The sequence below is a fragment of the Bos taurus genome, chromosome 7 (genome assembly GCF_002263795.3).
Source record: "Bos taurus isolate L1 Dominette 01449 registration number 42190680 breed Hereford chromosome 7, ARS-UCD2.0, whole genome shotgun sequence".
NCBI classification, from domain to species: Eukaryota; Metazoa; Chordata; class Mammalia; order Artiodactyla; family Bovidae; genus Bos; species Bos taurus.
The window spans coordinates 14,897,156-14,912,127 of NC_037334.1; the positions used below are offsets into that span (position 1 = coordinate 14,897,156).

The window sequence follows — 14,972 nt, forward strand, 5'->3', positions numbered from 1 at the left end:
GGTGGCCAAAGCATTGGAGTTTCAGCCTCAGCATCAGTCTTTCCAGTGAACACCCAGGACTGATCTCCTTTAGGATGGACTGGTTGGATCTCCTTACAGTCCAAGGGACTCTCAAGAGTCTTCTCCAACACCACAGTTCAAAAGCATCAATTCTTCGGTGCTCAGCTTTCTTCACAGTCCAGCTCTCACATCCATACATGACCACAGGAAAAACCATAGTCTTGACTAGACGGACCTTTGCTGGCAAAGTAATGTCTCTGCTTTTGAATATGCTATCTAGGTTGGTCATAACTTTCCTTCCAAGGAGTAAGTGTCTTTTAATTTTATGGCTGCAGTCACCATCTGCAGTGATTTTGGAGCCCCCAAAAATAAAGTCTGACACTGTTTCCACTGTTTCCCCGTCTATTTCCCATGAAGTGATTATCCTCCAATTAAAAATAAATAAATTAAAAAAAAAAAAAGGAATTGCAGTCCTAGGATTTCCCTGGTGGTTCAGAGGTAAAGAATCCACGTGTCAACGCAGGGGACAGGGGTTCAATCCCTGATCTGGGACGATTCCATATGCTGCAGAGCAACTAAGCCCATATGCCACAACTGTTGAGCCTGTGCTCTAGAGCCCGTGCTGGGCAACAAATCACTCCAATGAGAAGCCTGTGCACTGCAGTAGAGAGTAGCCTCTGCTCGCCACAACTAGAGAAAAGCCTACGCAGCAACAAAGACCCAGCGTAACCAAAAATAAATAAATAAATTATTTCAAGAGAATTGCAGGTCCTAGGACTTCCCTGGTGGTCTAGTCATCAAGAACATGCCTTTCAATGCAGGGGACGCAGGCTCGATCCTTGGTCGGGGAACTAAGACCCCATATGACTTGAGGCAACTTAGCCCACACGCTGCAACTAGAGAGATCACGAAGATTCCATATACCTCAACTAAGACTCGATGCAGCCAAAAATAAAATAAATAATTTTTGTTTTCTTTAAATGCAGGTCCTGGGACATTCCCTGGCTATTTTCAGTGGTTAGGATTTGGCGCTTTCATAGCTGTAGCCTTGGTTTCAAACCTTGATGGGGGAACTAAGATCCCACAAGCAACATAGCACAGCCAAAAAAAGAAAAACAAAAAACTGCAGGGTTGCCTCCTCCAGGCAGTGTGCCCTGATTGCTCCAGTCCTCACCTCAGTGGAGATGAGTAACTCCCCAGACTTCTGCCTTATCCCTTCCCTTGAATTCTAGCGAGTCATGCAAGCTCACTCTACTCCAGCCATACTTCCTCCAACACATCAGGCACAGCCCAGGCTCAGGGCTTTTGTACTGGCTGATACCTCTGGAAAATTCTCTTCTCACAAACACCCACCTGGCTCCCTCCTTTACTTCCTTCAAATCTCTGAAAGTGAATGTCACCTTTTCAGTGAGAAACTGATGACCCAGTTTTAAACTGTACACCCCTCATTCTCTGATACCCCCTTCCTCTTTTCCAGTTTAATTTTTCCCCATTGCATTCGTCACCATCAAAAACACTATACATTTTACTTTTGTATTTCATTTATTGCCTGTCTTCTCCATCAAATATGAGCTCCAGGGACTTCCCTGGTGGTCTAGTGGCTAAGACTCTGTGTTTGCAATGCAGGGGGCCCTGGACTCGATCCCTGGTCAGGGAACTAGATCCCACGTGTCACAACTAAGAGTTTGCACGCCACAACTAAAGATCCTGCATGCTGCAACTAAGACCGAGCACAGCCAAAATAAATACACAATTTTTTTTTTAAGTGAGCTCTAAGAAGCCACAGATTTCGTCTGCCTGGTTTACTGTTGTGTGTCCAACACCCAAAACTAGTACCAGCATACAGTAGGTGTTCAATAAATGTTTGTTGAATGAATGAAGGCATGGCAGTATGCAAGGTCTACCCTGGCCTTCAGATACCCGGGCATGTCCACCCACCTGTGCAATGTCCCCACCCCATTCCCAGATACCTGGTTTTCTTCGCCACCTTTTCAAGGGGGACACCATTGCGGAGAGCGAGGTGGCAGAGGTGCAAAAGGGCCATGCCCAGGCTCTCATTCTGAAAGTGGTGGATCTCCTCCTCGCTGGATAGCTCCCATAGTGATGCCACGTCATTTACAAATTCATGCTTGCCCTGGGGATGGGGAATCAGGCAGAAAGGGAGGTGTGAGAACCTGTTCACTCCCCAGCTTCCGGTTACTTTCAGGAAGGGGGGGGACCCCATATGTATGCCTCATCTGCCCAATCCTATGCCTGTGACAGACATCACTAATCAACCACAGTACTCTTACCCCTGCAACCCTAAGAGTCCAAAACCCTTTTGTTCAGCCAGCCGAAGGATCCCAGATGGCATGACTGAAACCCACTACTTATAGCAAATTGGGAGGGAAGTGGGGGCTCCTCAATTGCCCAAGGTCCCTCACAAATAGTCACGCCTTCCCAGCCCTGCTCACACCTGCTCAAAGAGGTACTCAAAGGAGGCAGGGTCCAGGAGTTGCACCCCCTGCTCTGCCTGTTCTGAGGAAGTCTCGGCCCCTGGGGGCCCGCAGCGGTACACAGCTGGCTCCTGAGGATTCGTGCCATGCCAGTTTCGGAAATAAAACCTGCAGGAAAGGAGGGGGGGGTGCAGTCGAGGTTTAGCATGGACTCAGGCCAAGTCTTGGCAGGTGGGGACAAGAGAGGGAGGGGAGGGGACAAAAGCCTTCTAAGGGGACTTTGCCCACCTCATGCGGAAGTACAGCGTCAGGCTGGAGTCCCTGGAGGTATCCAGAATGTGATTTGGAGGCAGCCAGACCTGGGCCTGGGCATCGAAGAGGGCAAAAAGATTGAAGCAGGGTGGAGTGATGCCTGCACAGGGGAGAAATGAGTCAGGAAGTTGATGTCTGCTCCCATTAGCCTCGTCGACTCCCAGACCTGCTGTCTCCCTTCACAACCTCTCCCTGGCCTCCTCCCCTGCCAAAAGAAGACAATGCAATATGTAGACCATACTGTGGCCACACAGAAAAACTACATGTCCCAGTCTCCCTTGCAGCTAGGATGAGGGCATTTAACAGTCTTTTTGGCCAATGGGATGCGGGCAGAAGGAATATACATTTTCCAGGTCTAGAAATAAACTCTCCTGTCCTCTTCCCTACCCCGGGAATGTTGGAGACCCCTAATGCCTAGTGGTGAAACTACAAGATAGAGGGGAACCATTTGACCAGCATTAAATGCTAGGGCATCAGCATTAAATGCTTACATCTGGTGGCTCAGATGGTAAAGAATCTGACTGCAACGCAGAAAACCCAGGTTCGATTCCTGGCTCGGGAAGATACCCTGGAGAAGGGAATGGCTACCCACTCCAGTTCTCTTGCCTGGAGAATTCCATGGGCAGAGGGCCCTGGTGGACTACAGTCCATGGGGTCGCAAAGAGTCAGACATGTTTAAGCAACTAACACTTTCACTATGAGACTTACAGTAAATTTTCATTGTCTTAACCCAGGAGAATTTGGGGGATGCTGCTTGTTACCACAGCAAACCTGGCATAGACTAACACAGCTCTTCAGACTGCTGGCACTTTGCCTGTCTCTCTCTGAACTCCAGCCCCAGAGAAATACCCAACTACCCTTGGCTGTCACCCTGTAGATATCTCTGACCCCCTGAGATGTGCTTTGTTCCAAACAGATATCATCTGAGGTCCCCAAATTTGCCCCCTCTCAGCATGGTTCTCTAAGCCAGGATTTCATCTTTGTCCTTAACTCATCCCACCCTCTCAGATTGGTCACAAGTCCTGTTCTTTCTGCACCCTTCATTCTCTCTAGGATCCACCCACTTCCTTCAAATGCAAAACCCAGTCCCAGCTCAGCCTCCAGATTTATTGTCATTCCCCACACCGGCCACCCAAGCATCTTTTTTTATACATATATCACTTAAAAACTAAAATATCTATCTAAATATCTAAAGTATCTAAAATAGTTCTTTTGGAATAATTTATAATCACCCAAGTACCAGCCACTAAAGAAATAAAACTTGGCAAGTCCGACTGAAACCCCCAACTACATCCACCTCCTCTCCCCTATTGCAAATAGGTAACCATACTCCTGAACTAGAGTTTATCATTTTCATATTTTCTGTGACCTAGTTTTAAATGCTATAAACTTGAATGTGGTATTATATCATAGGTGTCCTTCAGCAATTTGTTTTTTCAGGCTATGATAGCTTTTAAGCTTCACACATGATACATGTAACTTCGGTTGAATATCTTTTTCCTGGCTGCATAGTATTTCAGTATTCAACCACATGCAACTGATTTGTGCAGTCTCCTCTACACAGACTTTGAGATGGCCTCTTATTTCTCAGTAAAATAAATGAGGCTGCTCTGAACATTCTCGTGTGTCTCCTGGAATACATGAGCTGACTGTTTGTAGACTGCGTATCTAGGAGTGGAACTGTGTGCCCTCAGGGAATGTATTCAAGTTATATGATACCAAATTGCTCTACAAAAATCACTGCATCCAGGAATTCCCCAGAAGTCCAATGGTTAGGACTTGGTGCTTTCACTGCTGAGGACCCAGATTCAACCCCTGGTTGGGGAACTAAGATCCCACAAGCCACATGGCACGGCCAAAAAAAAAAAAAATCGTGACATCCAAGTGTACTGCACCCCAAAGAAGGAGCACAACTCCCTGTGAGACAGCTTCCTAAAGAACCAATCTGTGGGCCTTCCCTGGTGGTCCAGTGCTTAAGAATCCGTTTTCCAATGCAGGGGATGCAGGTTCAATCTCTGGTCTGGGAACTATGGTCCCACATGCTATAGGGCAACTAAGCCCATAAGCCACAAGTGACAAGTTCCTACACCGCAGCAAAGATCTGATGCAGCCAATAAATAAATATTTAAAATAAAAACAAAAGACAAATATTAGAGGAAGATATTCTTTGAAAAAAAAGAACCAATCTATTTCACTCTCTGGCTTAAACCTTCCATGGCTCCCTCTTTGCTCCATAAGAAAGCTCAACCCCCTCAGCAATGAACACCCATGACCTGGACCCAGATAGTCATGCTCTGCTTTCAATTTCTAGTTTCCCTTCTAAATTCTTGAAACTGATATTCCAGTTATTCTTAAGATCTTTTGCTTCCTCAAACAGATCAGGTTCTCGGGATCTTGACCAGGCATGATTCACACGTCTAGCAAACCTGTCTAACTTGTTTACAGTCAGAGACTTCCCTGGTGGTCCAGTGGCTAAGACTCTGCGCTCCCAACGCAGGGGGCCCACGTTCTATCCCTGGTCAGAGAACTGGATCGAACGTGTCGCAACTAAAGATCTCAAGCGCCATAACCAAAACCTGATGCAGTCAATAATAAATAAATAAATTTTTTAAAAAAAGAATCAGCCTTCAGTGGAAAAATACGAAGTGTTATAGAAATCTACCAGAAAGCCCCCATTCAGTTGTGGGGCAGGGGGGTTGAGAGGGTGTCCGGGAGGAAGGGGTAGGTAAGTGAAGTCCCCTTGAAGATACCCTCTCCTCCTCTGGCAGAAGACATTAGACTTCTGAGCACATCCACTGCAAGCTCTCATGACCATTCCATGTTTCCCTACTGCTCCTGGGAAGAAGTCTAAACTCTAGACTCTCCCTCTGGGGTTTAAGGCCCTTAAGCTTTAAGGTTTAAGACCTGACTCTGGCTGACCTCTCACCCATCATCTCCCTTCCTGGAGTTCCTTGCTCCTAACCTCACCCACCATACTTTGCTCCTGCCACAACAGCCAGAGCATCTTTGACCCTTGAGTCCAACCATGTTCCTCCTTTGCTCACAGTCCTCCACAGCTCCCACCTCACTTGCAGTAAAATTCGAAGTCTTCCCTGAGGCCCAGAAGGCTCTGCACAACTGGCACCATCACCCGTTCACCCTCACCTATCCCTGTCTCCCCTTCACTCACTTGGCAACAGCCACACTGGCCTCACAGTTACCAGTAAGTTCCCACCTCAGAGCCTTTGCACTTGCTGTTCTCACTGCCAGATGTCCCTGTGGCTTGCTCCCTTATCTCCTCAAGTTTTAAATCTTTTTTTTTTTTTTTTTTGGCTGCACCATTCGGCTTATGGCATCTTAGTTCCCAATCAGGGATTGAACCCTGGCTCCCATCCCCACAGTGGAAGTTCAGAGTATTAACCTTTGGACCACCAGGCAAGTCCCCAAGTGTTAAATCTTTTACCATCATCTCTCACAGCTTGCCTCCTATTCAGTTTCCTTATTTATTGCATTTCTTGCTGAGCCCTATAAGAATTCAGATGCAATGCAAGAGACCTAGGTTTGATCCTTGGGTTGGGATGATCCCCTGGAGAAGGGAATGGCAATCCACTGAAGTATTCTTGCCTGGGAAATCCCATGGACAGAGGACCCCGGCAGGCTACAGTCCATGGGGTTGCAAAGAGTTGGACACAACAGAGCAACTAACACTTTCACTTTCATTAGAATATCAGCTTTTTACAAAACTGATTGCAAATTACAGAGGCAGTAATTGGAGGCTGGCACACAGAAGGTGCTCACTCAACGCGGGATGCATGAATGGGCAGACAACTGGGTGAACGGGGCCCAGTGGCTGCTGACACCTCCGCCCCGCTGTGGGGCTGATGGCGGGACTCACCGACTTTGTGTGCGACGTGGATGCAGACATCCTCCGCGGTCAGTGTGGGCTCAGTGAAGGTGACCCAGGGCTCCCCACCACTGGGGCCAGCCCAGTGCAGAAGCACTTTCAGGCCTTCTCTGGTGGCCATGGGCTGAGCTCCGTCCCCACTGGGCTTCCTGCCCCTGGTGGTGGCCCTCCATTGGCACAGAGGCATGTTCTTGACAGCTGGCCTGCCTGTGAAGGAACATCCTATCAACCCCCCAGGCCTCAGCCTTGAAGGCCCCTTTTAGTACCTCAACCTTCCCACCTCCAGACTGAAGGGAAAGATTTGGGACCCCTCACTGTGCAAACTTAGGCACCCAATTCCCCTCCATGGGCCTCAGTTTCCACATCTGTTTGATGGAGCTGGGGTTTGCGACACTCTCCCCCCATGCTACATCAGTCATGAACAGCACCACCACCAACCCCTTTACTGGACAAATTCACCAATACAAAAGTCTGCCCTGAACCCACCTTTCCAAAATAACCTGGGTGGTCAGACAGACCTGGGGGTGAATCCTGTGTCAACTCAGGTGCAAGTCACTTAGTCATCTTGGGCCTCAGTCTCTCCATCTGGAAAACAGACATGCTGAGAATGTTGCCATGAAGAGACAGTTATGACATTTCTACATTCCTTTTAAAGAAACCTTTAAACTAGAGTCGTAAGGGAATTATGCACTACTGTTACATATTGTGGGCAGGTAAGGACTTACTATTGCCATTCTGTTGTTTTCTGGTTGTTTTGTAGACAGGTTCTTCCTTGTTTCTTATCCTGCTGTCTGTGTTTGGATGAAATTACTACAGAATTTTTCCCTTGTGGTTACCCTAAGTTTAATAAGTTTAAGATGTGTTATGAGACTTACAAAACATACCTCACACTGACAATACCCTCTTTTAAGCTAAGAGCTTCCCTTTAGTAGAATTTGTAAACTTTACATTTTTAATTCTCCACCTCACATTTTGATTACTGCTGTTACACTTCACATTTTTTATAAATTGTAGTTATGGCTATTTTTTTCTACGTTTTTTAAAAACTAGAGTTATAAATCAATTAGGTTGTGATGTTTCAACACACTTCTGTATGTTACACATTAAAAATCTTGATACAGGCATGACCAAATAACAAATATGATAAACTCAAGAATGAAGTCATTATCATTAATTTAATAATCATAGTCGTTTCTCTCTTTCAGCCGATATACCCCTACTAATGACCCCGGTCCCTGCTGGCTCCCTAAGCGGCGGAGAGGTTCTGTTCAGCTCTTTTCCCAACAATCTGGAACTTTTTGAGAGACAGATTCAGGGTCCAGGCTTCCTGGGGTCTCCAAGTATTTCCGGAGAAGGACTGTCAGCAATTAGAGCGACGTTACTCATTTAAGACGTGATGAGGGAAAAACAGAATATCGCAATTGCATAATCCCGTATTTGTCAGGAATCAACTTCTCTCGGAGCCTGTTTCCTCATTTGGAAGATAGTCATAAAACAGTCTCTCTCTCAAAGGGTTGTTGGGAGGATTCAATGAGCTTGAAGCAGAGAAAAGGCTCCGCGAGGGGCCTGGCAAACGCTCGGTAAGTGTTCGCAAATTCAGACACGACTGACCTACTGAACAACAACAAACGAGATTATCTTTGAGATAAGACCCTAGGGATCGAGCTTTTGTAGTGACCATCTCCTCCTTCCTCATCCCCTCTGAGCACAGATCTAGCTTTGAAGATGAGGTCTAAGCGAGGTCCGCAGCCCCCAACCCCCTAAGCACCCCCACCTCCCCGCCAGAAACCTCCAAACCCTGCTGGCAGGGGCAGGAACCGAGCTGTGTACCCACCCGGCATCGATCAGTCACAAGGCAGTGTGGGGGCTTCTAACCACCTCCTGCAAAGGGCAGTTCCGCCAGCGGCATCCTTCCTGATGATCTCCCGGGCGTGCTCCCTCGCGCCCCATTCCAGACTCACCCTTTCCCCGGAACTTGCTACAACCCGGGACCCCGCCCCACCGCCCCGGGCAGCGGCCTCTTGATCGCCCCTGGAACAGCACCTCCCATTGGTCGCCTGAAAGGGGCACATTCATTGGTCATTGTCCTGCTCCGCCCCTTCACTACTACGGTGGCTCCCCTATTGGTTCAGGCTTCAAGTTTCGCCCAACCTGGGCGGGAGAGGGTGGACTCTTTGCGGCGCCGCGACTTTAATCACCCACGCAGGCGTGGATCCAAGCAAGTCAGGCTTCTAGACCTTACCCTGGTGCAAGGCCAGACCGTCATCTCGGCGATCAATGTTGCAGCTGGCTGCCATTCATTCCTCCAACCCCGCTGCCATGTGGCCCTACATTCCGTCCTGCCTCTCCTCCCAGTCTGCGTGGCCAGCCCTGCTTCTCAGTTGAGACACCCCACCAACCACCAACCACCAACCACCCCCACCTCCGCCTTCTGGAGGAGGCATTCAGGGCCCACCAGCTCACATTCCTTTTCTGATCACCCATAGCCCTGACGCTGGGAAAGATTGAGGGCAAGAGGGGAAGGGGACGACAGGATGAGATGGTCGGATGGCATCCCTGACTCAATAGACACGAGACTGAGCAAACACTGCGAGATAGTTAAGGACAGGGAAGCCTGGCGTGCTTCAGTTCATGGGGCAGCAAACAGTGACTGAAAAACAACAAAATCCTGTTCTCTGAGGCCTCGTTGCTCAAGGTAGCGGCTCAGGCGTCCCACCTGATCCAAGTTCTGATCCCTGCAAAACAAGTCGCTGCTATTTATATTTACAGAGAAGGCTGTGCACTCAGCGTTTCATACACATTATTTCATTTTGTTGCAGGAAGAGGGACCCCTTCCAGGGCCTGAGAGTGGGCTCTTGTCTAACTCTTGGAAATGAATTAACAAGGAGACACATGTACTGACAAAGCAAAAGACATTATTGGAAAGGGGTGCCCAGGGGAAAAGAGATGGGGTAAGGGAACCCAGGAGAACTGCTGTGCTGCATGGCTCTCAGTCTCGGGTTTTATGGTGATGGGGTTCGTTTCCTCCGGGTTGTCTCTGGCCAATCATTCTGACTCAGAGTGCTTCCTGGTGGTGCATTCGTGGATCAGCCTAGATGAATTCTAGCAAGGATTCTGGGAGGTGGTAGGAGTATGTATGGGCATTTTCTCTCTCCTTTTGACCTTTCCTGATTTCTTTCTGGTTGGTAGTAGTTTGTTAGTTCTGCATTCCTCCTGTTGTAAGATAACTTACTCAAGTAGTTACTATCAAGCCTGGCCAGGGCAGCAGGTTTCAGTCAGTGGGTTCCCCTAACAATCTGATGTTAGCAGTAGTCCTCTGGCATCTCTTATCCCCATTTCTCAGAGAAAGAAACCGAGGTACAGAGAGGTGACAAAGACTCTTTCCTTGCCCAAACTTTAGTCCTCTGAGCCTTCTTCTGTTTTTAAAAATAATTTTATTTATTTTTATTTTTGGCTGTCCTGAGTCTTCGTTGCTGCATGGGCTTTTCCCTAGTTGGGGAGGGCAGGGGCTACTCTTTAGTTGTGGTGTGCAGGCTTCTCATTGCTGTGGCTTCTCTTGCTGTGGAACACAGGCTCTAGACTGCTTGGGCTTCAGTACTTGTGGTTCTCGGGCTCTAGAGCACAGGCTCAATAGTTGTGCTGCTTGGGCTTGGTTGCTCTGTGACAAGTGGAATCTTCCCAGACCAGGGATCAAACCTTAATCTCCTGCATTGGTAGGTGGATTCTTTACCCCTAAGCCACCAGGGAAGCCCTGAGCCTTCTTCTTGACTACCCCTCAACCTTGGCCCCAGTCCTGTCTTTGTCCTGCACAGTCATCCCCCGACCCCTAATATCTGATCAGGTTTTTCAGTTTCCACCATTGATGTATAAATATTCGTCCTCTCTTTAGCAAGAATCCTGTGAGGTCAGTTTAGCAAGAATCCCCCTATCCTTTTTTTTTTAAGATTTATTTATTCATTTATTTATTTTATTTTGGGGATCAGCTAAGGGTTGCCCTTGCTGCTCGGGCTTTCTCTCATTGCAGTGCATGGGCTTCTCACAGCGGTGGCTTCTCTTATTGGGGAGCGCTGGCTCTAGGTGATTGGACTTCAGTAGTCGCAGCACATGGGCTTCAGTAGTTGAGGCTCTTGGGCTGTAAAGCACTGACTTAGTAGTTGTGGCACACTGGCTTAGTTGCTCTGCGCCATTTGGGATCTTCCTGGACGGAGGATTGAACCAGTGTCCCTTGCATTACATGGTGGATTCCACTGGACCACCAGGGGAGCTCCCCTCCCACCCTCCCCCTGTCACACCCTCATTCTGCTCTTTGCCTGGCAATCCCCAGATGTCTTTGCTGCATTCAGAGTTGAACCCAATGTTCTCCCCTTTTGCAGTCCCCCTTCCATTGCAGTTATCCTGCATAACTGCAGTTATCCAGGATAACTTCCATTGCAGTTATCCTGAATAGTCTCCCTTACTGTTTTGTAAGTCAAAAATATTGCCTGCCATATCCGTAAACAAAGGATATTGCAGTCATCCAGCCATCACATTGAGTAGGAGCTAGACGGGCCTCAGGGTAAACGGCTGGTTTCTCCCCTGTGGACAGATACTCCAAATTAGCAGGAGACAGAAGAGCTAAGCTTTGCCCAGGTAAAAGATAGAGACCACATATTTCTCATTCTCCAAGTCATGGATGGTGACTGCAGCCATGAAATTAAAAGACACTCCTTGGAAGAAAAGCTATGACAAACCTAGAGAGCGAATTAAAAATCAGAGACACCACTTTGCAGACAAAGTCCCTTATAGTCAAAGCTATGGTTTTTCCAGTAGTCAGGTATGGATGTGAGAGTTTGACCATAAATAAGGCTGAGTGCTGAAGAACTCATGCTTTTGAACTGTGGTGCTGGAGAAGACTCTTGAGAGTCCCTTGGACAGCAAGGAGATCAAATCAGTCAATCCTAAAGGAAATCAGTCCTGAATATTCATTGGAAGAGCTGATGCTGAAGCTGAAGCTCCAATACTTTGGCCACCTGATGTGAAGAGACGACTCATTGGAAAAGACCCTCATGCTGGGAAAGAGTGAAGGCAGACTTATTGGAAAAGACTTTCATGCTGGGAAAGACTGAGGGCAAGAGGAGAGGGGGTGACAGAGGATGAAATGGTTGGATGGCATCACTGACTTGATGGACATGAATTTGAGCAAACTCAGAGATAGTGAAGGACAGGGAAGCCTGGCATGCTGCAATTAATGGAGTCACAGAGGGTCAGACACGACCTGGTGACTGAACAACAAGTCAAGGAACCCCAACTATACATGCACAGAAAGGCTCCTTGGAGGTAAAAAAGGAGGGGGTGTCACCTCATAGTAAGTGATGTCAGCCTACCCATAAGCCTCTTCACTGGAATCCATCTTGGCTAAGAGATGCATGCACACATGAGAGGACACTGAGATAAACCAAATATGTACTCAGAACCAGGCAAAGAAAGATGATTGGCCAAAGGAAACCTGGAAGACATGCACCATAAAAGTGATTCAACCTACCATAAGGGCGTGACTCTGAATCTGAGCCTGCCTATGTGTCTATCCACACATACTCTTTTTCCTTCCTAATAATCACTACTTGTTTCACTACTTCCTGTCTCTGTGGAAATTAATTTCTACACACCTGACAGGCCAGGGCCTGATAGTTTTAGTGGTGAGAATTCAGCGTTCTCACTGCCTCAGGCTGACTTCAATCTCTGGCTGGGGAACCGAAACCCTGCTTCAAACCGCTGCAGGTGGAGGCTACCAGAATCAGCGTTACAGCCGCACAGATGGTGAGCCCGGAGGGAACTCAGGATAGAAACAGGATGCCCACCATCCACTCATGAGTCACTGCAATGCATGGGTGCATGCTGCTGCTGCTGCTGCTGCTGCTAAGTTGCTTCAGTCGTGTCCGACTCTGTGTGACCCCATAGACGGCAGCCCACAAGGCTCCCCCGTCCCTGGGATTCTCCAGGCAAGAACACTGGAGTAGGTTGCCATTTCCTTCTCCAATGCGTGAAAGTGAAAGTGAAGTCGCTCAGTTGTGTCCGGCTCTATCGACCCCATGGACTGCAGCCCACCAGGCTCCTCCATCCACGGGATTTTCCAGGCAAAAGTACTGGAGTGGGGTGCCATCGCCTTCTCCGTGGGTGCATGCTAAGTCACTTCAATCACGTCCAACTCTTTGCGACCCTAAAGACTGTCTGTCTGTGGGTTTCCCCAGGAAAGAATACTGGAGTGGGTTACCATGCCCTCCTCCAGGGGATCTTCCTGACCCAGGAATCAAAGCCGAACCTCTTACAAATCCTGCACAGGCAGGTGGGTTCTTTTCCACAAGCGCCACCTAGGAAGTCACTGCAGCCACCCTCGCAGAGATGCACCTTGAGGAGACTCAGAATGAGAAAGCACATGTCAGCTGAGGTGCCTGTCAAAGGAATGATTTCAGTGAGCCCAGACTCTTGCATCTTCCCATACATAGAAAAGCACTAAACTCTTTAACTTGAGATATTGGATTTTCTTTAATTAACAGTAACCTTGTTGTAAAAGCTTGAATATATCCTGGCTCCCCCCTCACCTCTTCAGAGCAATCTCTCAGAGTTATCTGAGATGCTGTGTCCCAGACTTCAGTCCTCAGTTTTGTCTGCCAAATAAAATATAACTCTCAACTTTTAGGTTGTGATTTTTTCCCCCCAGTTGACAGTTTGTGTTTTTTTAATTGGAGTAGAGTTGCTTGACAGTGTTGTGTTAGTTTCTGCTGTACAACAAAGTGAATGTTATGCGTATACATATATTCCCTCTCTTTTAGCTTTCCTTCACATTTAGGTCACCACAGAGCATTGAGTAGAGTTGTCTGTGCTCTACAGCAGGTTCTTATTAATTATCTAGCAATAACCAATCCCAGTTTCCCAATTCATCCTACCCCCTTTACCCCCTTGGTATCCATAAGTTTACTTTCTATAGCTGGGTCTCTATTTCTGCTTTGAAAAAAAGTTCATCTGTACCATTTATGATAAGGGCAGAGTAAAGGGACAAAGTAGGTGGTTAAATAGTTAATCCCACTAGGGGATTGTAAGTAGAAAAAATATGGGAGACCCCAGTAAGTTAATGGTCACTTAAGAAAACAGGTTTGCTTAACCGCAAAACCAAGCAGGCTTGCTTAACAACAAAGCTTGCAGTACAAACATGAGGCAAGCTCCAAAACGAGGGCAATATGAGACCCACATCCTTCCCAGGGAGCTCAGCAAGTTCTAGGACATGCTTTCTGCACATATGAAAACAATAATTTATGGGAAAGTGACATTTCAAAGTAAATATCCTCATTGTACTGAAACCTGAAATAAATTTTCCATTATGTTATGACTTTCAGCTCAACCATGGGGGACAAGAAAACATCCCTACCCAATCTGGAGGAGGAGCTGATGATCAAAGCACAACACCTACTCAAGAATGAGGAAGTGGGACTTTGCTGGTGGTCCAATGGGTAAGACTCTGCACTCCCAATGCATCAGGCCCAGGTTCGATCCCTGGTTGGGGAACTAGATCCCGGGTCCTGCAACTAAAAGGGCCTGTGTGTGGCAACTAAGACCAGGCGCAGCCAACTAAATACATAAATTAAAAAATAATAATAACAAACATATGATTTTAAAAAAGAATGAGGAAGAAAGCAGTCTTTCCCCTCTCCCCACTTTTCCTTTGATTATAAAACTGTAGCCCACTAAGTTGAGGGGCTTGGCACCCTCTCATCTGCCCACTGGTAAGCCTTACAAGCATCCTATCCTAATAAATTACTTGGTATCCATCACTCTGACTCTTGCTGAATTCTTTTCTGCACCAAGACATAAAGGAGGACTGGAGGTCTTCAGAACCAACCCCACCCCCCAAAACGCCTACCTAAAAGTTTTGTTTAGTTAACGACTTTTAACAAGTGTCGGTATAAATTTTTCTTTAACAGAGGCTGAGGAAAGCTGAGCACTGAAGAACTGACACTTTTGAACTGTGGTGTTGGAGAAGACTCTTGAGAGTCCCTTGGACTGCAAGGAGATCCAACCAGTCCATTCTGAAGGAGATCAGTCCTGGGTTCTTTGGAACCCAGTTCTTTGGAAGGACTGATGCTAAAGCTGAAACTCCAGTACTTTGGCCACCTCATGCGAAGAGTTGACTCATTGGAAAAGACTCTGATGCTGGGAGGGATTGGGGTCAGGAGGGGAAGGGGACGACAAAGGATGAGATGGCTGGATGGCATCACTGACTCGATGGATGTGAGTCTCAGTGAACTCCGGGAGTTGGTGATGGACAGGGAGGCCTGGCATGCTGCCATTCATGGGGTCGCAAAGAGTCG

The 14,972-nt window shown here is 47.5% G+C and overlaps 1 protein-coding gene across 11 annotated transcripts in view; it reads right to left on the reverse strand.

The window, feature by feature from the left end:
* The window catches only part of TYK2 (tyrosine kinase 2), a 29,643-nt gene extending 21,026 nt beyond the window's left edge, over nucleotides 1–8,617 (reverse strand). For 4 of the 11 annotated variants that reach the window (XM_005208737.5, XM_059888106.1, XM_059888109.1 and 1 more), the window contains exons 1-7: nucleotides 8,465–8,617; nucleotides 7,356–7,467; nucleotides 7,117–7,215; nucleotides 6,622–6,837; nucleotides 2,724–2,847; nucleotides 2,456–2,603; nucleotides 1,971–2,134 (exon numbers count right to left, since the gene is read on the reverse strand). In XM_005208737.5, the coding sequence (XP_005208794.1) occupies nucleotides 1,971–2,134; nucleotides 2,456–2,603; nucleotides 2,724–2,847; nucleotides 6,622–6,817 (632 nt within the window). In that variant the 5' untranslated portion in view covers nucleotides 6,818–6,837; nucleotides 7,117–7,215; nucleotides 7,356–7,467; nucleotides 8,465–8,617. Of the gene's footprint in view, nucleotides 1–1,970; nucleotides 2,135–2,455; nucleotides 2,604–2,723; nucleotides 2,848–6,621; nucleotides 6,838–7,116; nucleotides 7,216–7,355; nucleotides 8,245–8,464 lie in introns of all 11 variants that reach the window. The other 7 variants (XM_005208738.5, XM_059888104.1, XM_010806820.4 and 4 more) reach the window with 7 other exon arrangements.
* Nucleotides 8,618–14,972: the final 6,355 nt, after the last annotated feature.